General features: G+C 39.2%; 1 protein-coding gene and 1 non-coding gene across 11 annotated transcripts in view; one reads left to right on the plus strand and one right to left on the minus strand.

Moving 5' to 3' along the window:
- Window positions 1–4,669: 4,669 nt before the first annotated feature.
- Window positions 4,670–26,309, plus strand: part of Cdk12 (cyclin dependent kinase 12) — an 83,429-nt gene continuing 61,789 nt past the window's right edge. For 9 of the 10 annotated variants that reach the window (XM_046420352.2, XM_046420350.2, XM_058571581.1 and 6 more), the window contains exons 1-3: window positions 4,670–5,765; window positions 14,010–14,894; window positions 25,254–25,430. In XM_046420352.2, the coding sequence (XP_046276308.1) occupies window positions 4,723–5,765; window positions 14,010–14,894; window positions 25,254–25,430 (2,105 nt within the window). In that variant the 5' untranslated portion in view covers window positions 4,670–4,722. The remainder of the gene's footprint in view (window positions 5,766–14,009; window positions 14,895–25,253; window positions 25,431–26,309) is intronic. The other variant, XM_046420347.2, reaches the window with a different exon arrangement.
- On the minus strand, window positions 15,778–15,848 carry Trnaa-ugc (transfer RNA alanine (anticodon UGC)). Its single transcript has one exon. It is a non-coding gene; the product is annotated as a tRNA-Ala (tRNA).

Raw genomic sequence — 26,309 nt, forward strand, 5'->3', positions numbered from 1 at the left:
CATTTTATACAAGAACATTTTAGGCAGTGATTTGAGAATGGATTTTACCTTTATTCAGAATATTTTTCTGGTCTCTGGCTTACTGATTTTCTTTTTTGTTTTTATAGAAGGTTTATTTGGGGCTCATGGTATCAGAGGTTTTAGTCTTTTTGTTCATCATCAGCTGACTGCATTGCTCTGGGCTTGAGGTGAGGCAGAACATCATGGCAGAGGGCATGGTAGAGGAGAATTGCTCAGTTTATGGTAGTTGGGATGGAGACACAGTGAAAATAAAAATCTAATCACTCTTCCTGGTCCCATTAAAATGCCCCTCCTTTTAAATTTTTTTAATTAGTTTATTTTTGGTAGGTTTTATATTCTGCAAGATATGTGAATGCTAATACACAAAGGGGGAGAGGAAGAACAGAAGTTCAATAGATTAGACAAAGGGGAATGAAGGGAAGGGAGGAGGGATAGGGATAAGAAAGACAGTGGGATGAATCTAACATAACTTTCTTATTTACATATATGAATATACCCCTAGTGAATCTCAATATCCTGTACATCCACAAAGCTGGGATCCTAATTAGAATAAAACATACTCCATGTTTGTATAAATAATATATTTAAATATATAAGTGTATAAATAAACTCTACTGTCACATATAACTAAAAATAACACATAAGTAAAAAATATAGTATATAAAAAAATTTTTTTTTTGGTAATCAAGATTGAACCTAGGGGCACTTGACCAGGAAGCTACAACCCTGTAAGGTCCTTGCTTAGCATCTGGAAGGCCATCTTAAGTGACAGCCTCCATGTTTAATAAAAAGTTTCGCTTTCCTGCCCAAGGGCCTTTTTGAGAAAGGTTCACCCCACTCCCTCACACAAACCCAAACCTTCACTGCCCAAGGGCATTTCTGAGAAGGATCATCACTTCCACATCCCAACCCTACCCTTAAGCACCTGCATTAGGACCTGCCAAGCTGAGCCTGCCCTATAAGAGTTGTGGAACCCAAGCCTATTTTGCCTGTCTTCCTCTATGGAAAGATGTGCCTTTGTCAGCTCTGACAAATAAACTCTCCTGTTATCTCTTCTCTGCCTGGTTGCCTGGTCTCTGTCTTTCATTTCTTGTCTTTTGTTTCTCATTTTCCTTTCATACCCCGGTCCTTTTTTTTTTTTTTTGGGAGACAGTTTCCCTCTAAGTTGCTGAAGCTGGCACTGAATTTGCTATCCTCCTGCCTCAGCCTTCCTCAGGGTTCCCTTCCCTCCTAGTTATTGGGATTGCCTGCACAAATTGCCCCTAGTAGCCAAGTGCAATGGCACATGCCTGTAATCCCAGCAGCTCAGGAGGTTGACACAGGTGGATCACGAGTTTAAAGCCAGCCTCAGCAAAAGATAGGCTCTAAGCAATTCAGTAAGACCCTGTCTCTAAATAAAATACAAAATAGGGCTGTGAATGTTGCTCAGTGGTCAAGTACTCCTGAGTTCAATTCCTGGTACCCCAAACAAAACAACAAAATAAATTGCCCCTAATTTTCATTTATTTATTTATTTTAGTTGTAGCTGGACACAATACCTTAGTTTATTTTTATGTGGTGCCAAGATGGAACCCAGTGCCTCACACATGCTCAGCAAGTGCTCTATCACTGAGCCTCAACCCCGGCCCTTTATTTATTTATTTATATTGCTGGGGATAGAACCCAGAGCCTCCAGCATGTTAGGCTCTACCACTGAACTATACTCCCAGCCCCGAAAAGCTTTCTCTCCCAGTCACTTCTGAGCATTCAGTACTCCGTGTCATTCTCTCTCTCTCTCTCTTTTTTTTTCTTTATTTTTGTGTTGTCAACAAACCTTGATGTTATTTATTTATTTTTTTTGTATGGGATGCTGAGAATCCAACCCAGTGTCTCAACACATGCTAGGCAATTGCTCTACTACTAAGCTACAACCCCAGGCCCAACTCCATGTCATTCTTATGACATTTATTACCTTATAACTTATAGTACAATATGCTGCCTATATTCTACTTGAAAGCCTATTTAAATGGGTACTATTACAAGTAGAAGGGTTTTGAAATTTAATAAATTCAATATTTATTTATTTGGCAACAGGGATTGAACCCAAGGGCCCTTAACTACTGAGCCACATCCCAAGCCCTTTTTATTTTTTCTATCTTTTAGTTATTGATAGACCTTTATCTTACTTATTTATATGTGGTGCTGTTGTGCTGAGAATCGAACCCAGTGCCTCATACATGCCAGGCAATTGCGCTACTGCTGAGCCCCAGCTCCAGCCCCAGCCCTTTTTATTTTTTGAGACAGGATCTTGCTAGGTTGCTGAGACTGACTTCAAACTTGTGATCCTCCTGCCTCAGCCTCCCATGCTTCTGGGATTACATGCTGTGTGCCATCACAACCTGATTATTTATTTGGTGCTGGTGATTAAACCCAGGGCTTCAGGTATGGTAGATGCGCATTTACCACTGGGGCTATATCCCCGGATCCTCACATATAAATTTGTTGAAGGAAAGAATGAAGAAGCTTGGGTCATGTTACCTCTCTGTGTCTTTGTTTTCTCCTACACAGTCCCATGTCAGCGTTGCAAAGAAGGAATGGGCTAATGCATGTTTGAGGTTTTGAAAACTTACAGAGCAGTATAAGGCATTTTCTTTTCTTGTTAATAGTTACAATATTTTGCGTGAGGTTAAAAAGCTAAATTATCCGTAAGAGCCTTGGGACTATCTCAAAAACAGAGGAACTTTAAGGCTTTTAGATTTGAAGAGGGCAGAGAGGTAGTGCCTCATGATGGAAGAGTTTGTGCTTTAGTATCAGAGATACATGTTTGATTCTTGGTTGCAGCACTCGGTGGACTACCTGTGTTACCCTCAATTATTTACCTTCTCTGAATATGGAATTGCATTATCTATAAAACAGTCATGAGGATATCATGTCCTGCAGGGTAGCTGTGAGTATTAGAGATAACATAAGTAAAATGCTTGGCATGTAGCTTACACTATAAATATGGGAAACAAGCCAGGTGCGGTAGTGATCGCCCCTAATCTTAGTGACCCAGGAGGCTTCAGGAGGCCAAGTTAGAAGGATGGAAAGTTCCAGGCTAAGTCTGGGGGAGCCACTCTGGAGGGTGAGGCAGAAGGATAACTCATTCAAAGCCAGTCTCAGCAATTTAGCAAGATCCTCAGCAATTTGGTAAAATACTATCTCAAAATAAAATGGCTTAGCCAGGAGTGGTGGTGCACACTAGGAATCCCAGCTACACCGGGAGGCTGAAGAAGGGGGAATCATAAGTTCAAAGCCCACTCTCCCACAGTAAAAATTAATGAGGGTGGGGCTGGGGATATACCTCAGTTGGTAGAGTGCGTGCCTCCAATGCACAAGGCCTTGGGTACAATCCCCAGCACCACAAGTAAAATTGAGAAAGAAAAATAATGAGGACTCGGAAGTGGCTTAGTGGTAAAGCACCCCTGGGTTAAATTCCCAATATCACAAACAGAATAAATAAATAAATAGGAATGGGATGTTGCTCAGCAGTAAAGCCCTTTTGGGTTCAATCCCTGTTCCGCAAAACAAAACCAAGAAAACAACAACAAAAAACTAATTAAAAATAAAAGTGCGGGGGGGGGGGGCGTGGGTTGTGGCTCAGCGGTAGAGCGCTCTCCTAGCACTTGCGAGGCCCTGGGTTCGATCCTCAGCACATAAAAATAAATAATGATATTGTGTCCATCTAAAAAATAAATATTAAAAAAAAGTGCGAAGCTTTTTAAATACTCAGGGACTTGAAATGTCACCACGTTCACCCTTTACCCTGTTAAAAACATTTTTATCATGGTAGCTAAAAGGCTTGCTTAAAAGTACCGTAAAATGCTTTTGCACCGGAACCTGGGGATATCGGCTCAATGAGTTACCAGTACGGTTCACGTTTATACGTATTTTTTTGCTAGCTGTTTCTGTAAAGCTTTCCTCAAATAAAAAGGTGGAAGCTTATCGCGAGAATCTGCGGGACGCTTTTCTCGTTTAGGTTCCTGTTCTCGCGTTGTTAGATCGAGTAGTGGGGAGAGGCGAAAAGGAAGTTAGAAGTATCGCGAGAGCTGTGCTCTCGCGGTATTTCCTGCGATTGCCCCTCCCCCCCTCCCCCAAGTGCCGTTTCGGTTTAATCTAGTGTGTGACTGAGATCTGTGTGAGGGAGCGAGTGTGAGTGTGAGGTATTGAGGCGAGGCGAAGGCTAGAAAAGGGGTTTCCCTCAGGAAAGAGGGACAAAGGGGGCGTGAGGTACCTAGTTCGCGGGACCCCGGCGACAGGAAGCCGCCCTGAGCCGGGCTACCGGGTAGGGGAAGGGCCCGCGCAGTCTTCACAGGGCCCCAGAGCCCGAGTCGGCCCCACATCCCCGGGCCGTCGGCTACCTACTTCCTCCACCTCCCGGCGCGGAGGCCTGAGGACTGGTTCCGCGGGGTTGGGGGTTGCAGACTTAAGGAGCTACTCGTTGTCTCGCAACTCCACTGCTGAGGAACTCTCATTTCTTCCCTCGCTCCTTCACCCCCCACCTCATGTAGGAGGGTGCTGAGGAATTGGGAGGGAGGAGGAGCCTGGCCTACCGTCCCTTCCCTCCCCACCACCTTCTAGGGGCACTTTGGTGGGCGTGGATTTAGGGTGGGGGGGTGGGTGGGGGTTACTTCTTGGAGTGCTGGGGAACTTTTTCCCCTTCTTAAGGCCAGGGGAAAGGGAATGCCCAATTCAGAGAGACATGGGGGCAAGAAGGACGGGAGTGGAGGAGCTTCTGGAACTTTGCAGCCGTCATCGGGAGGTGGCAGCTCCAACAGCAGAGAGCGTCACCGATTGGTGTCGAAGCACAAGAGGCATAAGTCCAAGCACTCCAAAGACATGGGGTTGGTGACCCCCGAAGCATCCTTGGGTACAGTTATCAAACCTTTGGTGGAGTATGATGACATCAGCTCTGATTCAGACACCTTCTCTGACGACATGGCCTTCAAATTAGATAGGAGGGAGAATGATGAACGTCGTGGAACGGATCGGAGTGACCGCCTGCATAAACATCGTCACCACCAGCACAGGCGTTCCCGGGACTTACTAAAAACTAAACAGACCGAAAAAGAAAAAAACCAGGAAGTCTCCAGCAAGTCGGGATCGATGAAAGACCGAGTATCAGGAAGTTCAAAGCGTTCAAATGAGGAGAACGATGACTATGGTAAGGCACAGATATCCAAGAGCAGCAGCAAGGAATCCAGGTCATCCAAACTCCATAAGGAAAAGACCCGGAAAGAACGTGAGCTAAAGTCTGGACACAAAGATCGGAGTAAAAGTCATCGGAAAAGGGAAACACCCAAAAGTTACAAAACAGTGGACAGCCCCAAACGGAGATCCAGGAGTCCCCACAGGAAGTGGTCTGACAGCTCCAAACAAGATGACAGCCCCTCAGGAGCTTCTTATGGCCAAGATTATGACGTTAGTCCTCCGAGATCTCATACCTCTAGCAATTATGACTCCTACAAGAAGAGTCCTGGAAGTACCTCAAGAAGGCAGTCCATCAGCCCACCTTACAAGGAGCCTTCTGCCTATCAGTCCGGTACCCGGTCACCCAGCCCCTACAGTAGACGACAGAGGTCTGTGAGTCCTTATAGCCGGAGACGGTCGTCCAGCTATGAAAGGAGTGGCTCTTACAGCGGGAGATCACCCAGTCCCTATGGTCGAAGGCGCTCCAGCAGCCCTTTCATGAGCAAGCGGTCTCTCAGTCGAAGTCCGCTCCCCAGGTGAGCTTTTGTCTAACAGTCCTTCCAGAGGTAGGGTGTTTTGTTGAAGTCCCCAGTGTTTGTGCTTGATTAGGACACTTTGCCATTGGCTAGTCATTGAAGTAGATAAGTCTGGTCTCCCTTTACTCCAGAATTTGAGAAGTAAAGATTTCACATGCCTGCAGCTTTTAAAGGTAGGTACTTCCAGTAGTGGGATCTTCAGTTGTATGCTTCTGTGTGAGAGAAATGGGCTTTTGTCTGGTGAGTGCAGAGCATTGTTAATTTTAGATCCTATTTCTGTTGCTTTGCCTCAAGTTTTTAAAAAATCCCCTTGGTGTTAGTACTTAAACTTTCTTGGACCTGACTAGAGACTTGAGTGATTATAACTTTTCATTTGTGTTCTCTTGAGGCTATTCGCTTAGGTCATCCTACCATTTGTGCTGTAAACTGAGTCTCCAAACCTGTAAGTTTATTCATTGCCTAATTGACAGGCAGAGTTCTATCTTTTAATGGATGTTTGAGAGGAAATTCACCTGATTAGGTGGTTTTCTTTTTGTCATTAAATAGCCTAGAAGTAATTGGTCCCTAGGACAATTTCTCTCTCTCTCTCTCTCTCTCTCTCTCTCTGTTTCTCTCTCTCTGATACCAGGAATTGAATCCAGGGGCACTTAGTCACTGAGCAACATCTCCAGCCCATTTTATTATTTCTTTATTTTTTAAAACATATTTTTTAGTTGTTCATAGACTTTATTTATATGTGGTGCTAGGAATAGAACCCAGTGCCTCACACGAATGAGGCATGTGTTCTACTGCTAAGCTACAACTCCAGCCCCCCCATTTTATTTTTTATTTTGAGAAAGGGTCTCACTAAGTTGCTTAGGGCCTCGCTGAATTGCTGAGGCTGGCTTTGAACTCTCCATCCTCCTGCCTCAGCCTTCCAAGTTTGGGATTATAGGCATGTGCCACCATGGCCAGCCCAATTTGGTTTTCTTTACAACTTTACTAAATGGTACCTTGTGACCACTGAGAGTTTTCAAAATCTTTCTCTAAAAACATGATAATAATGTCTTCACAATATTTTTGTGAGAAAGGCATATTAGAAATTTCAGCCTTAGAGTGTATTATCTGTGGAAAACTGTTTTGGTTCCTAGGCAATGAAATATACCTTATATATTTGAGGACTCATCTGTGTCTACAAAAGAAAAATGTGAGCTTTTATTGAAACTGAGTGGAATCCTAATGCTCCTTTGTGACCTTTGGAAAATGATTTAATTTCTCCATGAATAAAATAGAGATAATAATTATCTACTTCTAGAGTTGTTGTGAGGATTAAATTAATTAATATGAAGTGCATATCATACATGGTACCACTCAGTAAATTCTGTGAATGAGGATAATGTCATTGAATGCTAGTAAAGAAATTACACTAATTTAAAAAATTCATGCAGTGTTTTGTATGTCAATGTAATTTTTGGTGACTTAAAGTTATAATTATTCAGAAACTAGTGTGAATTCATCAAATTGCAGAGTCCCTAACTGTCAAGGGTTGAAGTTTCTTAATATTTTCATCTCAATTTATTATTATTTTGTCGGGGGAAGGCCCTGGTGATTGAACCCATGGGCACTTAACTACTGAGCTACATTCCTTAGTCCTTTATTTATTTATTTTTTGAGACAGGAGCTTGCTGAATTGCCTAGGCTGGCCTTAAACCTGTGATCCTCCGTTCTCAGTCTCCCTAGTTGCTGAAATTACAGGAGTTCAATGCTGTTCCCAGCTTACTGTTTAAAAAAATAATAATAATAAAATTAAAACACAGGTTAAAAGAATTATAGTGGTCTAGTGTTGTGGCGAACGCCTGTAACCCAGCAGCTTGGGAGGCTGAGACGGGAGAAACTCGAGTTCAAAGCTAGCCTTGGCAACTGGGAGGCACTAAGCAACTCAGTGAGAGACGCAGTCTCTAAATAAAATACAAAATAGCACTGGGGATGTGGCTCAGTGGTGGAGTACCCCTGAGTTCAATCTCTGCTACCAAAAAAAAAAAAAAATTATAATGAACACCTGTATATTATATAACACCTAGAGTCTACACTTAATATTTGCCATATATTTTACCACATACCTATTGATCTCTTCATCAGTCCATCTTTTGATTCATCTTAAAGTAAGTTGCATGCATCAGTACACTTTATTCTAAAGACTTCAGCATGGGCTGGGTATGTGGCTCAAGCGGTAGCGCGCTCGCCTGGCATGCGTGCGGCCCGGGTTCGATCCTCAGCACCACATACAAACAAAGATGTTGTGTCCGCCGAAAACTAAAAAATAAATATTAAAAAAATTCTCTCTCTCTCTCTTTAAAAAAAAAAAAAAAAGACTTCAGCATGTATGCCATTTCCTAGAACCCAGTGTTTTTTGGAGGGGTGAAGGGTAAAATTTATATATCACAAAATGCATAAGTCTTTAGTGTGCCATTTGTAAATTATCATGTATAGATTTTTTTTTTGGTACTGGCAATTGAACTCAGGGACACTTTCCCAATGAGCTACATCCCCACCTTTTTTTTCTGAGTTTTCATTTTGAGACTCAGTTGCATAGAGACTAAGTTGAAGAGGCTGTCCTCAAACTTGCAATCCTCCAGTCTCAACCTCTCATGTTGGGATTATAGGCATGCACCACTGTGCCCAGTTAACAGCATAGTTTTTTTTTTTTTTTCTTAATTGTAGATGGACACAATACCTTTATTTATTTTTAGGTGGTGCTGAGGATTGAACCTGGTGCCTCACATGTGTGCTAGGCAAGCACTCTCCCCGAGCCACAACACCAGCCCCAATAGCATAGTTTTTTTTCCCTTTTTTTTTTGATGATGGGGGTAGCAGGGATTGAGCTCAGGGCAAGCTGAGCCACATGCCCAGTCAGGTTTTATACTTTGTTTAGAGGCAGGGTCTCACTGAGTTGCTTAGTGCCTCCTCTCCTATCTTAGCCTTCCAAGCCACTGGGATTACAGGTGTGCCCCACCGTGCCCAGCAACAACAGCATAGTTTTTAAAGGAAGTTTAACAAGTATTCTTAGAACATGTTTTTTTGTGAGAGTATTTTTTTAAGGCTATTAAAAGAATTTTTACTATTATGGGACTTTTGAATATATAATGAAGTTGGGAGTGGTGTTGTGGCTCAGGAGAGAGTGCATGCCTATAATCCTAGCAATTTGGGAGGCTGAAGCAGGAGGATCTTGAGTTCAAAGCCAGCCTCAGCAACTTAGTGAAACCCTGTCTAGAAAAATAAAAAGGAGGGCTGGGACTGTGGCTCAGTGGTAGAGCGCTTGCCTCCCACGTGTAAGACCCTGGGTTCGTAAAAACACCACATAAAAACAAATAAAAATAAAGATATTGTGTCCATCTACAACTAAAAAAAAATGTTAAAAAAAAAAAAGGAAAAGAAAAAAAGGAGTGGGAATGTGGCTCAGGGGTTAAGTGGGTTCAATCTCCAGTACCAAAAAAAAAGAGAAGGGGCGAATGCAGCCCAGTGATTGAGCACTCATGGGGTTTAATTCCCAGTATTGAGAAAAATAAATAAAAATAATACACTAAAATGCGTTCCATTAGAAACTGCTTCCAGTTTTGAATTAGAGAAAATAGAGATTCTCAAATGCTCTTTAGTAAGTTGAGGAAGTTCTGCTAATTAATGGAAACAAGTGCAGTAAAGGCAAATAAAAACATAGAAAGAATTGAAGACACTGTGTGATAGTAGAGGATGCAAATATAAATATTTCATCATTTATCCAGAAACACATGCGTGTTTTTTTGTTGATTTGTAAATATATTTGTATGTATGCACTACAAATTTTTCCTCATTCATTGGAATTGTCAACAATAAGTACAGCATTTTATAGAGTTAAAGAGTAGAGGAACATACAGATCCCTTTAGTATTCTCTGAAAAACAAACACTGTCAGAATACAACAATTTCATTTAAAAAAACTGGAAATGCTTTAGCATAAATTCAACATCTTTGCATATGCCAAATCAACAGTAATTAATAGTGATTTTATTTGAAATGGGTAAACATTCAGGGGGAAGGTACATTTTTTAGGTTATATTTTGCTCCCTATATTTTTCTTATTTGTTGTCCCTTCTCCCCTTTTTTTCTTTGGATAGACTTGAAACTTAACTCGTGTTTGTATTACTAAAATAACCAAATGGGAAACCAAATGTCCTATTAATGATAGACTTCTGCCAGCTTGGTGGTCTGAAATCCTAGTGAATGGGGAGACTGAGGTTGGAGGATCAAGAGTTGGAGACCAGCCTCAGCAATTTAGCAAGATTCTGCCTCAAAAAAAAAAAGACTGGGGATGTAGCTCAGTGGTAAAAGTGCCCCTGGTTTCAGTCCCCTGTTTAAAAAAATAAAAAAAAAAAGTTTCTGTTCCAAAATTGAAGGATTTATAGCAAGATTGTCATGTTGAAAAACTAAAATCAGTGTTTTGGGTACTAGAGATTGAACTCAGGGCTTTTCACATGCTAGGCAAGCTCTCAAATCACTCAGCTACATCCCTAGTCCAATCTAAATTTTCTAATGCATGGTAGTATCTCGCATTAGTTAACATTTAGGGTTTTAGACATTTTCTCCAGGATAGAAGTATTTTATCTCAACTATAATTCAAGTAGAAAACATATTCAGTCAAGTATTTACAAAGAGGAGTATTAGTTTTCTTAACAGTGAGTAGATACTTGATAAATCTATTTAATTACTTTTTTTTTTTTTTTTTGCACTAGGGATATGGCGTAAACACTAAGACATATCTTCATCCTTTTTTATTATTTATTGATTTGGTACCAGGGATTGAAGCCAGGGGTGCTCAACCACTGAACCACATCCCCAACCCTTTTTATTTATTTATTTTAAAGTATTTTTTTTAGTTGTAGATGGGCACAATACCTTTATTTGTTTATTTTTATGTACCAGGGATTGAACCCAGCGCCTCACGCATGCTAGGCAAGCACTCTGTCACTGAGCCACAACCCCAACATTATTTTTTAGTTTTTTGTATTAATTTTTAAAAAATATTTATTTTTTTAGGACTCAGTACCTTTATTTTGTTTGTTTATTTTTATGTGGTACTGAGGATTGAACCTAGGACCTCTCAAGCGCTAGGTGAGCGTTCTCCGCTGAGCCATAATGCCAGCCCCTTATTTTTTATTTTGAGACAGGGTCTTGCTAAGTTGCTTGTGGTCTTGCTAAGTCGCTGAGGCTGTCTTTGGACTTGGATCCTCCTGCCTCAGCCTCCGAGCCACTGGGAACTTTACAGGTGTGCACCACCTTGCCTGGCGTTTTTTTCTGTTTTTTTTTGTTTTTTTTTTTTTAATTTTGAGACAAGACCTTGCTAAGTTGCCTAGGGCCTCACTAAGTTGTTGAGGCTGCCTTTAAACTTGTGATCCTCCTGCCTCAGCCTTCACTTTCAGCTTTCTGGGATTACAGGTGTGTGCCACCATGCCCAGTGATTTAATTACTTTCAATATTTTTTATGTTCATATATATGTTGTCATTGATGTTTTTTAGTACTATTTCTTCCAATAATAATTCTATATTTTAACTAATTTTTGAAATGAACTTCCAAAAGGAGTATAGATAAAAGAAAACCATGGCTGCTGTCATGTGAGTTGTTTCCCTTACATATATATGCTGTTCATTTTGATTCATGTTAGTTTTATCAGTGCCCACAGATAAAGGGAAATACTGATCTGAAATGGGAGCAATTTGTTTTAGACTAATGGGCAAATTATGTTTGTCCAGTCCCTTTTTTTTTCAGTGCTGTGGATTAAACCCAGGTTCTCCTGCATTCTAGGCAAGTGTTCTTCTATTGAGCCAGATATATGATATCTCCATATCCCTGTTTGCTTGTCTCACATTGATGCTTGAACAGATTAGGCTTTGGTAAAGAACAAAAAGAATTAATGAGACTGGTGTTTCAACTTGAAATAATTTGCCCCATAGATTTACCAGATTTTAGGCTCAGGTTGTAGCTCAGTGGTAGAGTGCTTGCCTCTCATGTGTGAGGCCCTGGGTTCGATCCTCAACACCACATAAAAACATACATTAAAAAAAAAAAAAAAGATTTACCAGATTTTACTCCCCATTCTTCCTTAAGAAGAAAATTAATTGAACATGCAATAATATAATAAAAATATAATACCTTGTCTTAATTATTTTTTTATTTAAAAATTTTTTTTTAAATATATATTTTTTTTAGGTGTAGATGGACACAACACAATGCCTTTATTTTTATGTGGTACTGAGGAACCCGGGTCCTGCCCGTGCTAGGCGAGCACTGTACTGCTAAGCCAGAATCCCAGCCCCGCCTTGTCTTAATTATGAGTTCCTAAAAAATTGATTGGAAATCCTTTTTTATATGAAAAGGACCAGGAACTATCATATATATATATATATATATTTTTTTTTTTAAAGAGAGAGAGAATTTTTAAAAAATATTTTAATATTTTTTTTTAGTGAATTTTTTTGAGAATTTTAATACTTATTTTTTTTAGTTATCGGCCGACACAACATCTTTGTTTGTATGTGGTGCTGAGGATCAAACCTGGGCCGCACGCATGCCAGGCGAGCACGCTACCGCTTGAGCCACATCCCCAGCCCCCAGGAACTATCATATTTTTTAAAAACTTTTTTTTTTTTTTTTTGTGGTACTGGTCATTGAACCCAGGGCCTTGTGCATGCAAGGCAATCACTCTACCACCTGAGCCCTTTTTAAAACTTCTTCTTCTTCTTTTTTTTTAATATTTATTTTTTAATTTTAGGTGGACACAATGAGAATCAAACCCAGTGCCTCACACATGCTAGGCGAGCGTGCTACCACTTGAGCCACATCCCCAGCCCCAGCCTTTTTAAAAATTTCTAATGGATTATTTTGCTAAAAAATTTTCTCTAATTTGTCTACTTATGAATCCTAACTTTTTTAACATTGGGGGTTTGTTTACTGTGTACACAACTTTATCATAAATTAAGGGTATAAAGAACAACATATTTTCCGGGAATCTGCCAATTAAATAGCTCCTTAGTTTGAAAAGTTAGATTAACTTCTTAATTTATATAACTACCTTTATTATAGATTATGACTGTATCTTTTTTTTTGTTTTGTTTTGTTTTGGGTGCTGGGGATCGAACCCAGGGCCTTGTGCATGCAAGGCAAGCACTGTACCAACTGAGCTAAATCCCCAGTCTTATTATTTTATTTTCACTTTATCAAAGATTGAAGCCAAAATTCTGAAAGTAAGCATTTGTGAATATGGCTATTTATTTCTTTTCCAATGTGGGAAAGAATTGTATTGTTTTGTCTTCCTTCATTTAAATAACGAACAATTTTTAGTGTTGTATGACTCAAATATGTTTTTGTAGGACATAGTTCCTCTTATCCATTTTTTTAAATGAACCTTGTATTTTAGGATAGTTTTAGATTTATAGAAAACATTGTTTTAATACTCAGGATTGAACTTTGGGGTGCTTTACCACTGAGCTACATCCCCAGTCCTTTTTATTTTGAAGCAGGGTTTTGCTGAGTTGTCCAGACTGGCCTTAAATTTGCTATTCTTCTGCCTCAGCCTCCTGAGTCTCTGGGACTATAGGCATGTGGTATCATGTCCAGTAATTTACAAAGAAATTGTGAAAGTGCTATGGGGAGTTTTTATATACGCCTATATCCAGTTTTCCTTGTTGTTAACATTATATTAGAGTGGTACTTTTGTTATAGATAATCAATATGGAAACATAATTATTAATTGAAGTCTAATTTATTCAGATCAGTCTTTACCTAATATCCATTTTCTGTTCCAGGATCTTAAACATGATATTACATTTAATTTCCATGTCTTCTTAGGCTCCTTTTATTTGGGCTGGTTTCTGAAACTTTTATTTTGATGGTACCTAATTTATTTTTTGGATGGATTTACTCAAAATGGGTTTAATACTTTAGTTCTGCTGGGTGCCATGACACATGCCTGTAATCCCAGTGACTCAGGAGGCTGAGATAAGAATATTGCAAGCTTGAGGTCCTGGGCAGTTTAGCAAGGCCCTCAGTGACTTGGTGAGACTCTCTCAAATTAAATAGGGCTGGGGATGTAGCTCAGTGGTAAAGTGCCCTGGGTTCAATCCCTGGTACCAAGGAGAAGAAAAAAAAGTGAAAGTTTTCCATAGCTTTGCTTATCTGCTTTCTTCAGTATATTGCAATAGTCTATCCATTTTAAATTGGCTTTTTCTTTTCCAGTAGGAAATCCATGAAGTCCAGAAGTAGAAGTCCTGCATATTCAAGACACTCATCTTCTCATAGTAAAAAGAAGAGATCTGGGTCACGAAGTCGTCATTCCAGTATCTCACCGGTCAGGCTTCCACTGAATTCCAGCCTGGGAGCTGAACTCAGTAGAAAAAAGAAGGAGAGAGCAGCTGCTGCAGCTGCAGCAAAAATGGATGGAAAGGAATCAAAGGGTTCACCTATATTTTTACCTAGGAAAGAGAACAGTTCAGTGGAGGCTAAGGATTCAGGCTTGGAGTCTAAAAAGTTACCCAGAGGTGTAAAATTGGAAAAATGTGCCCCAGATACTGAACTGGTGAATGTAACGCATTCAAATACAGAGGTCAAAAATTCTGTAGATACAGGGAAGGTAAAGTTGGATGAGAACTCTGAGAAGCATCCTGTTAAAGATTTGAAAGCACAGGGAACAAGAGACTCTAAACCCATAGCACTGAAAGAGGAGATTGTTACTCCAAAGGAGACAGAGACACCAGAAAAGGAGACCCCTCCACCTCTCCCCATAATTACTTCTCCTCCACCTCCTTTACCAACTACTACACCTCCACCTCAGACACCCCCTTTGCCACCTTTGCCTCCACTACCAACTATTCCACAACAACCACCTCTGCCTCCTCCCCAACCAACATTTAGTCAGGTTCCTATTCCTAGTAGTTCAACTTTTCCCCCTTCTACTCATCCAAGGACATCTACTCTGTCCTCTCAGGCAAATTCTCAGCCCCCTGTACAGGTTTCTATGAAGACTCAAGTAACTGTAACAGCTGCTATTCCACACTTGAAAACTTCCACTTTGCCTCCTCTGCCCCTCCCACCCTTGTTACCTGGAGATGATGACATCGATAGGTAAGTCCCATAGTTAACTGGAAAAAAATTAACCCTTTTGATCTAAGTGTAATGTGTTTTCTGTTTTTAAACTTTGTCAAAACTAATGCTCTTTGGCTCAGGAGGTTGAAGCAGGAGAATTGTGAGTTCAAAGCCAACCTTGGCAACTTAGCAAAGCCCTAAGCAACTTAGCAAGACCCTGTCTCAAAATAAAAAATATATAAATGTGGGGATGTGACTCAGTGGTTAAGCACCTCTGGGTTTAATCCCTAGTACCAAAAAATAAAATAAAGTAAAATAGTAATTCATGGAGTTGAGCACAGTGTGCATATCTGTAATCCAGGTGACTTGGCTAGCTAAGACAAGCAATCGCAAGTTTGAGGCCACCTACAGCAAATTAGCGCGACCCTATCTCCAAATTTAAGTAGTCTGGGGACATAGCTCAGTGGAAAAGCACCCCTGGATTCAATTCCCTACTAGTTCAATTAGTAGTTTTTAGACCCCCCCCCCCAAAAACTACTAATGCATGGCTATTCAGATTGCTTTTATGAATAGGAAGTGCTTTTGAGGTTTGATTTCCCCCCCCCCCCCCCAGTGGAAAAGTTCATATTTAAGAACTTGTGATTGTCTTGCCTCAGTCTCCCAGTCCCTGGGACCATAGTCTTTTGCATTGTATCTAGCAGTCATCCTTTTTTGGAGGAGAAAAGGGGGTGGTATTAGGGATTTAACCCAGGGACACTTTACCGTCCCTAAAGAACTAAAAAAATATATATATATATATGATGGGAATGTAGTTCAGTGGTAGAATGCCCGTGGATTCAGTCCCTTAGGAATAAAGAATTAGGAGTTGAGGCCTACTAAACCGATTTTCATAGGTTTATTGATAGAGGCTGTTTTTTTGGGGTGGTGATACTAGGGATTGAACCCAGGGCCTTGTGCATGCAAGGCAAACACTCTACCAACTGAGCTATATCCTCAGCTCTGATAAGGCTAATTTTGATTCAGATTTTTTAAAAGTATTCCTCTGTTTTTTTGTTTGTTTTTTGCAATGCTAGGATTGAACTCAGGTCCTCATACATGCTAGGCAAACATCCTACCACTGAGCCACATCTGCCGCCCTCATCTGTATTTTTATTTTGAAAATTTTAGTGTCTTTATAAAAATAAACAATATAATTAACAATCCTATGCTGTACTTGGTTCACCAATTATTAACTTTCTGTCACATTTATTTTATTTCATTTACTATTTTCTTGGGGATTGAACTCAGAGTGCTTAACCCCTGAGCCACATCTCCAACCCTTTTTATTTTTCATTTTGAGACAGGGTCTTTCTTAGTTGCTTAGGGACTTCCTAAGTTCCTGTGGCTGACTTTGAACCTGTAATCCTCCTGCCTCAGCCTCCTGAGATAGGTGTGTGCCACCCCAGTCTATCACATTTATTTTAACTACTGTAGTTATGATATTCTATATACATCAGTATGTCTCTCCTAATAGTAACATATTCCAGTATAACCACAATACTTCACCACCTTTAAAAATTTTAGCATTGATCAGGTACAGTGACACATGCTTTTAATCCCAGTGACTCAGAAGACTGAGGCAGGAGGATTGCCAATTTGAGGCCAGTCTTAGCAATTTAGCAAGTTCTTAAGCATCTCAGCAAGACCGTGTCTCAAAATAAAAAAATATGTTGCTCAGTGGTAAAGCACCTCTAGGTTCAATCCCTAGTACCAAAGGAAAAAAGAAAAGAAAAAAAAAGATTTTTTCAATGTTATCATATAAGGTACAACTGAACGAATGATATGTAGAATCTTTGCTAATTAGAATACAATTCATAACAGAATGATGAGAATAATTTTAATGAATTCTTTGAGTATTGAAAACTGAGATGATTATGAAACATGATTCTGATTGTATGAGTAGAGTAAATGGAAAGGAAGAAAAAGGTTTTGGTTTTTTTTTTTGTTTTTGAGACAGGGTCTTGCATTATTGTCCAGGCTGGACTCATACTCCTAGGTTCTGTGATCCTCCTATCTTTCCCTTCCAAATAGCTGGGACGACAGTATGCACCACCAAGAACAGCTCTAAAATGTTTTAAAGAATGACTCTGACCAGATGTAGTGGCACTTGCTTGTAAACCAGTGAATTGGAAGGCTGAGGCAGGAAGATCACAAGTGCAAAGCCAGCTTCAGCAACTTAGTGAGGCTCTGGGCAACTTAGTAAGAACCTGTCTCAGAATAAAATAAAAACCAGGGTTGGAGATGCAGCTCAGCGGTACAGTGTCCCTGGGTTAAATCCCTAATACCACCCCCTTTTCTCCTCCCAAAAAGGATGACTGCTAGGTACAATGCAAAAGACTATGGTCCCAGGGACTGGGAGACTGAGGCAAGACAATCACAAGTTCAAAGCCATCCCTAGAACTTAGTGAAAGCCCTGTCTTAAAATAAAAGATCAGAAAAACCAGGAATGTTAGGCTGGGGTTGTGGCTCAGTGACAGAGCGTTTGCCTTGCATATATGAGGCACTGGGTTCGATTCTCAGCACCACATAAAAATAAATAAACAAAATATATTGTGCCCATGTAGAACTAAAATAAATAAATATAAATAAATAAATATATATATATATATTATGTTGGGAATGTAGTTCAGTGGTAGAATGCCCCTGGATTCAGTCCCAAGTAATGGAGAAACAAACAAATAAACAAAAAGTATGGCTCTATTATTATTCATGTAGTTGTCAATCTGATTTTAAAGAAGATTTCCACACACATCTTTCCCCCATACCTTTCCTCTCCTTTCTTCTGTGCTAGAGATTGAACCCAGGGCATTTTGCATGCTGGGTAGATAGGTGCTCCATCTCTAAGCTACATCCCCCACCCACCTCCCTTTTTTAAATATTTATTATTTTTAGTTGGACACAATACCTTTATTTATATGTGGTATTGAGGATCAAACCCAGGGTCTCACACATGTTAGATGAGCGCTCTACCGCTGAACCCCAGCCCCAGTGTCCCCCTCATCCCTTTTTTTTGTGTGTGTGTTACAGATCTTGCTAAATGACCCAAGGTCGCTTCAAGCTTGTCATGTTCCTACCTCAAACTCCTAAGTGATTAGCAGTACAGGCATGTGCCACCATGCTGGCTTCCACATGTTCTTTCTAATATTAATAGGTATTTATGAATTCTACTCTATCCTGAGAACTACAAAGGAAAACAAACCTTTTTTTAAAATATATACCTTTATTTTATTATTTTTTAATGGTGTTGAGGATCGAACCCAGTGCCTCACACATGCTAGGCAAGCACTCAGTACCATTGAGCTAAAACCCAGCCCCCAAACAGAATCTTTTATGTAGAAAAAGTTGTTTGAGGTACACAGTATACTTTTTATAGATAAAAGATACATGATTTTATCATTTTTGTTGGAAAGGAAGTAAGTAGTTCAGCATTATTCAAAGGAATCCTATATCTATTCACAAAAATTTCGTTATGAGTTTACATAGTGGTTAGGATCTGGCTAAGAATCATGATTTTAAAATGCTTGCTTGAATTATCCAATCAACAGGTAGCTATTGAACTTATCATGTGTCAGCGTAGAGTGTAGATTTTGTGAGGTGGAATGATTTTGATACAAGACACAGGGATTTCTGTTTTTTAGATTGGGGAAAAGGGTAAAGTAGGACCATTCAATATTTACTTATATGTATGTGTAGCTATCTTGAGATTATATTTGAGAGAGAATGAAGTGAACAAAACTATATTTGTTGTATAGCAATTCTGATTCTGAAAATATATTTTATTTCCTAGTGCAATGTAATTATTTTTAAAAGGTGTTATTATTGTTAGTTTTTTTTTATATATAGGTAAATTACTGAAGATAGAAAAATGGAAATGAAAATTTTTTCCATTATCAATTTTATTTTATTTTTTTGTACTGGGGATTAAGTCCAGGATCACTCTACCATTGAGCTATATCCCCAACCCTTTTTTTTTTTTTTTTTTGAGATAGGTTTTTGTTAAGTGGCTGAGGCTGGCCTTAATCTTGTGATCTTCTGCTTCATTCTCCGCAGTGTCTGGGATTACACACATGTACCACCATGCCCAGTGTGCTTGCATTACTCTTAAAAAGTGTATCTTTAAAAGTATTGGGTTCTTTGTAGAAAAGAAAGGATAGGGAAGCCAGCCTCAGTCATTTAACAAGATCCTGTCTTAAAAATTTGAAAGGATTTAGGATATAGCTTAGTGGTAAAGTGTCCCTGGTTTCCAACCCCAGTAATGCAAAAACACAATTTAAAAATGAAGGGATTATATGATCATTCACATTTGCTTTAGGATTTTGCTAGAAGAATGTGCTTGGATCATTTGTTTTGTTTGTTTCTTATTTTTAATTATTTTTTAATGGACACAATATTTTTATTTTATTTATTTATTTATTTTTTGTGGTGTTGAGGATTGAACATAGTGTGCCTCACAAGTGTGAAGCAAGCACTCTACCTCTGAGCTACAACCCCAGCCCCTTTTTTTAATATTTATTTTTTAGTTGTAGTTGGACACAATACCTTTATTTTATTTATTTTTATATGGTGCTGAGGAGCAAACCCAGGGCCTTGCATGTGCACAAGTGCTCTACCGCTGAGCCCTAGCTCCAGTTTTGTTTCTTTTGTGGTAATGAGATTGAACTCGGGGACACTGTACCACTGAGCTACATCATCGCCTTTTTTTTTTTTTTTCCCTTTTTGGTACCAGGGATTGAACCTAGGGGCACTCAGCTACTGAGCCACACCGCTAGCCCTATTTTGTATTTTATTTAGAGACAGGGTCCTACTGAGTTGCTTAGCATCTTGCCTTTGCTGAGGCTGGCTTTATTTGAACTCACAGTCTTATTGTCTCAGCCGCCCCAACCGCTGGGATTAAGGTGTGGGCCACCATGCCCGGCCAGCTTTTTAATTTTTTATTTTGAGGATCGCTATTTCCAGTCCCTACCCCATACCAGGGATTGAATCCAGCGGGTGCTTAACCACTAAGCAACATCCTCAGCCCTTTTTTGTTTGTTTGTTTTTTATTTTGAAACGATCTCTCCAAGTTACGGAAGGCCTCACTAAGTAGCTGAGGCTGGGTATGAACCCTTGATTCTCCTGCCTCAGCCTCTTGAGCTGCTGGAATTACAGGCATGCATCACCATGCCCAGCTCTGTTTTGAGGATCTCACTAAGTTTCTGCTTCAATCTTCTACTGCATCTGGCTTTAAATTTTTTAATACAAGTTTGCAAATACCAATGAAATAACTTTTCTTTTGTATGTGGCATTGAACCTAGGTGCTTAGCCACTGAGCCATGTCCCTTGCCCTTTATTCATTGAGATAGGGTCTTGCTAAGCTGCTAAAGGGTCTCCCTAAGTTGCTGAGGCAGGCAGCTTTTGAACTTGAGATCCTCCTACTTTAGCCTCCTGAGCCTGTGGGATTATAGGCGTGCACCCCCATACCTCGCTGAAATAACTTATTAAATAACCTGCTTTGGGGAAAGGTGGTAAATGATCATTTTTTCAAGTAGTTTATACCATTAAATTTGAAAATGGACTTGGGATGTAATTCAGTAGGAGAGCACTTGCCTAGCATACATAAGGCCCTGGGGCCCTGGGTTCAGTTCCTATCAGCAACAACAGCAATTAAGAAATTAAATCCTTTTTGATGGTCTATAAGTAAATTGTGTATTCTTATTTTTTGGAAGTGTAGAAATTGAACCCAGGGCCTCATGCATGCTAGGCAAGCACTCTACCACTGAACCACACCCCAGCTCACAAATTTCATATTCTTTATTAACAACAACAGAAAATATTACAAATCTTTACTTTGTATCTAAAATTAAATCTCATTATCATAAATTCATATGTATTATCCAGATTCTAAAATTTGGCCAGGAAATTAAGACTTTTTTTTTTTTTTTTTTTTTTGGTATCTGGAATTGAACTTGGGCACTCGACCACTGAGCCACATCTCTAGCCCTGTTTTCTGTTTTACTTAGAGATAGAGTCTCACTGAGTTGCTTAGTCCCTTGCTGTAGGACTTAGCATTTCCTAGCACTAAATCTTCAAGTAATGACCTTTTTTGGGGTGGGGGAGGTGGGGGGGTTACCAGAGATTGAACCCAGGACATTTAATCATTGATCCACATCCCCAACCCTCAATTTTTTTTTTTTTTTGGTATGGGGTTTGAACTCAGGGCCACTCGACCACTGAGCCACATCCCCATCCCCAATCCTGTTTTGTATTTTATTTAGAGACAGGGTCTCACTGAGTTGCTTAGGGCCTTGCTTTTGCTGAGGCTAGTTTTGAACTTGTGATACTCCTGTCTCAGCCTCCTGAGCTGCTGGGATTATAGGTGTGCACCACTGCACCTGGCCCCAGTCCTTTTTGGAGACAGAGTTTTGCCAAGTTGCTTAGGGTCTGAATTGCTGAGGCTATCTTTGAACTTGAGATCCTTCTGCTTCAGCCTCCCAAAATACTGGGATTACAGATTGAGCCCAGCTGGAGTAATGACTTTTTTTTTTTTGTGGTACTAGGTATTAAACCCAGGGCATTTATTGATTGATTGATTGATTGATACTAATGGCACATGTTCTACCCCTGAGCGTAACCTCAAACTTGTGATTCTTCTGCCTTCGTTTCCTGAACAGCTGGGTTTATAGTTGTGTACCACCACTCTTCTGGCTTTGAAGGATTGATTTTATTTTTATTTTTATTTATTTTATTTTATTTTTAATTTTTTTCCAGTACTGGGGATTGAGTGTTAGGGGCACTTTATATCAATAAGCTATAGGCCCAGCCCTTTTTCATTTTGAGGCCGAGTCTCACTGCTTTTCCCAGACTGACTTAAACTTGCTATCAGCCTTCTATATAGATGGAATTACAGGCAGTAGTCACTGTGACTGACTTCAATTAGAAGACATTTATTAGAACCCTTCTATATCATGTCTTCATCACTTTATAAAGCTACTTTTTACTTAGTGTCCTACACTAAAGGCTGTAATGTTGTTAAATATTGTAGTTTGAAGGTTTATTACCAAACTTCCAACATGTTTAGTACATTGGAATTTGTTGAAACAGGATTTCACCTTTATTCATATTGTGTGCCCTGAACTGGTAGTATATATCCTATCAAACACTCTTTCCTTCTTAAAATAAATATGTGAAAATGTAGTGTTTTAGAAGGAATGTACATTTTTCATAGTAGTGAACTTTATTATATGAACCCATGAAGTAAACTTTGTAGAAAATAAAGCCTAAATATAAAACATGTGTTAAACTTGCTTCAGTAGCAATGGTTAGACAATTCATAGTTCAGATCCTTTGATGTTTATCTTTCTTCTGGTGAATCAGAACTAACAAAATTGATTCTCAAATCATGAGGAATTAAGATTTTAATTAAAAAGAATATCTGAGGCCTGGGGATATAGCTCAGCTGATAGAGTGCTTGCCTTATATGCACAATGCACAAGGCCCTGGGACCACAAAAAAGAATTTCTTATGCTGGGTATGGTGGCACATGCCTGTAATTTCAGCATTTTGGGGGACTGAGGCAGGAAGATCACAAGTTCAGAGCTAGCCTTAACAATTTAGAAAGACCCCCTGTCTCAAAATAATGTATAAAAAGGGGGTAGAGATGTACCTAAGTGGTTAAATGTGCCTGGGTTCAATCCTTTGTACCCCCCCCCAAAAAAGAATGATTATTAAAATAAAGAATGAAAAATAATACCTAATAATAATTGAGAAATTATGAATTTTCCTTCCCTGAATATATTAGCTATAGAAGAAGAAATTTTAAATCTCTTTACTTATTTTTTTTGGTACCAAGGATAGAACCCAGGGGCACTTAATCACTGATCCACATCCCAGCCCATTTTATTTTTGAGACAGGGTCTCACTAGCTTGCATTGCTGAGGCTGGCTTCAAATCTGTAATCCTCCTGCCTCATCCTGTTAAGTGGCTGGAATTATAGGCCTATGCTACCATGCCTGGCTAAATGAGAAGAAATTTTAAATATCTGTATTGCAATAGCAGGCACACTGGTGCATACCTGTAATCTTAGCAACTTTGGAGGCTGAGACAGGAGGATTGCAAGTTCAAGGACAGCCTGGGTAACTTAGACTCTCAGTAACTTAGTGAGACTCTGTCATAAAATAAAAAAGGATTGAGGATGAAGCTCAGTGGTAAAGTTCCCCTGGATTCAATCACCAATATAAAAAAATAAAAAATCTATTGTATACCTTACTGAAGACTTTTCTGGTAATGGGCTTTTTTACCATGGTAGAAAAATGTGAGTGTAGATTGTGATGTGTGTTCATCTCTACTAGAAATTCATAATGTTTCAGATGATTATTCTGTACTCCATTAACTACCTACTTCTAGTTGATGTATGATACAAACTAATATACATTCTATTGCTCTGTTTACAAGGGATTAAAATGATAGAAATTAGTAAGAATTAATAGCTCTTGAAATTGTGTTCTTGTATTTTAAATAAATAATATTCTTTCATGGGAAAGAGAATTTCACACACAAAGAGCAGCAAGATGTTTTATAATAATTTTTTATGAGGGCCAGATGCAGTGGCACATGCCTATAATCCCAGTGATATAGGAGGCTGAGACAGAAGAATAACAAGTTAGAGGCCAACTGCAGCAACTTAGCAAAACCCTGTCTCAGCATAGAAAATTAAAGAAAAAAGACATTGCAGGGGATATGCCTGTTTTTTTTATGATTTCAGAAAGTATTCATGATCAGAAAAATAGAGGATCTTGGAGGAGTTGTTAAGATTATCAAATTCTTTTCAACTTTCTGATAATTTTAAGGAATAGAAAAGAATTGATAAGTAGCCTAGTTTATTTGTAGGCATGAATTAGTGTACTGCACTGTAGATGTCTGTGCTGAGGGTGTGCATGGCACAAAATTAATCTTATAAATAAATAAATTTAGATAGTTTACCCAGTGACTTGGGAGGCAGAGGCAGGAGGATTGTAAATTCAAAGCCAGCCTCAGTAAAAGCTGGCTAAATAAATACAAAATAGGGGGGTTGGGGTTGTGGCTCAGCGGTAGAGTGCTTGCCTAGCTAATGGGAGGGATCGATTCTCAGCACCACATATAAATCAATAAAATAAAGGTATTGTGTCCGACTACGACTAAAAAATAAATATTAATTAAATAAATAAATAAATACAAAATAGGGCTGGGGATGTGGGTCAGAAGTTGAGTGCCCCTGGGCTGGGGATGTGGCTCAAGCGGTAGCGCGCTCGCCTGGCATGCGTGCGGCCCGGGTTCGATCCTCAGCACCACATACAAACAAAGATGTTGTGTCCGCCGAAAACTAAAAAATAGATATTAAAAAAAAACTTAAAAAAAAAAAAAAAAAGAAGTTGAGTGCCCCTGATTTCATCCCCAGTGCCCCCCCACCACCAAAAAATAGATGGTTTAAAAAATTGGGTCCAAAACGGACTCTTCTATTTATTCCAGGAAAGAAATCTTTTTTTTTTTTTTTTCCTTCCCATTTACTGTTATAATTTTGTGTGGCTATCATGTTAATCACCAGTTGCTTAAATGATTCTGAAATAATTGCTTGGATTCTTTTTCTCATTTTTAGAATTATTTGTTTATTTATCTGGTCGGAGATGGTTGCTGCATTCTTTTTCCAAATAGAATAATTCAGTATATTTTCCACTAGTTTTGATTTCCAACAAAGTTATATTTCTTTGTTGTTGTTGTTATCATTATTTTAGTTGTAGATTGACACAATACCTTTATTTTATTTATTGTTATGTGGTACCGAGGATTGAACCCAGTGCCTCATGCATGCTAGGCGAGCACTCTACTGCTGAGTTACAACCCCAGCCCCCTAACTTAGTTATATTTCTTATAAAACACTGTAACTTCTTTTTTCCAAGTTCCTTCTATATTTTTAATAATAAAGTAGTTTTTAAGTTATTGAGTTTTCATTCATTTTTTTTTTAATCTTTGTTGATTAAAGTATAGAGTAGGTTTGGTAAATTCTATGAGTTGCAGTGATACATTGTGAATTCAGAGATTAATTCTTGCATTTTATTACATCTTCATAAAAATCTAAAGATATTGAGGAAAGAATTTATAAAGAAAGTGTAAATAATATCAAATTTTTTATTGTTTCTTTAGTATGCTGTAGATGTCTCTTTTTGCAAAATTCCAATTTGCTTAGCTGTGATAAACTAATTCCTTGTGTTACATTACAGATTTTTTTCCTTAAAAGTAAAATCGTTGAAATATTTTAATAGCTAGGCATTATTACCTTCTTTGTGAAGTTTTATTTACATATCTCTTAAGTAATTTGCAATCTTTTTCTTCCCCTCTATTATTTAGCCCAAAAGAAATTCTTCCTTCAAAACCTGTAAAGAAAGAGAAGGAACAGAGGACACGTCACTTACTCACCGACCTCCCTCTCCCTCCTGAGCTCCCTGGTGGGGATCCATCTCCCCCAGACTCTCCAGAGCCAAAGGCAATTACACCACCTCAGCAACCATACAAAAAGAGACCAAAGTGAGTTTTGGGGGGAGTCTGTCTTTAATAGTTGTCTTGCTTACTTTTGTGTTTTTCCACAACACATATCAGTAAGGTCATAGAAGTTTGTTCTCAGCAAGTCCAGGGGCTTATGCCTGTAATCCCAGGAACTTGGGATTCTGAGGCAGGAGAATTGCAAGTTTGATGCCAATTTCAGCAACTTAGCAAGGCCCTCAGCAATTTTAGGAAGACCCTGTCTCAAAAGAAAAAATAAAATGGACTGGAGATTAGTTCTCTGGTAAAGCATCCAGTGTGTGCATGTTGGCACCCTGATGGTAAGGATTGAACACATGTGTTCCATCCCCAGTACCTGCCCCCCTCAAATAAATAAATAAAAGACAGTGATGTCTGGTCTTAATGTGTGTGTATGCGTGTGTATGTGTGTGTGTTTGTGTATTTTTTAAATTTTTTGGTCCTGGGGGTTGAACTTGGGGGCACTTAGCCACATCCCCAGCCCTATTTTGTATTTTATTTATTGACAGGATCTCACTGAGTTGGTTAGTGCCTTGCTGTTGTTGAGGCTAGATTTTTTTTTTTTTAATTGTAGACAGACAAAATACCTTTATTTATTTATTTTGTGTGGTGCTGAGGACTGAACCCAGTGCTTTACGAATATTAGGCCATCACTCTACCACTGAGCCATAACTCCAGCCCTCTGAGGGTGGCTTTGAACTCACGATCCTCCTACCTCAGCCTCCCAAGCTGCTGGGATTATAGGTATGTGCCACCAAGCCCAGCTTCTGAAGTATATTTTTACAGTCAAAACACTCTTTAGGAAAACCCTTTTATCTGGTCCCACAGATAACCTGGCTAGGTTTTTAGAAAAGTAATAAATTCCCAAATCCATATTGAGTGATC

This window comes from Marmota monax, unplaced genomic scaffold (genome assembly GCF_021218885.2).
Source record: "Marmota monax isolate L192 unplaced genomic scaffold, Marmota_monax_Labrador192_F-V1.1 WCK01_AAM20220418_F8-fsc00064, whole genome shotgun sequence".
Taxonomy (NCBI): Eukaryota; Metazoa; Chordata; class Mammalia; order Rodentia; family Sciuridae; genus Marmota; species Marmota monax.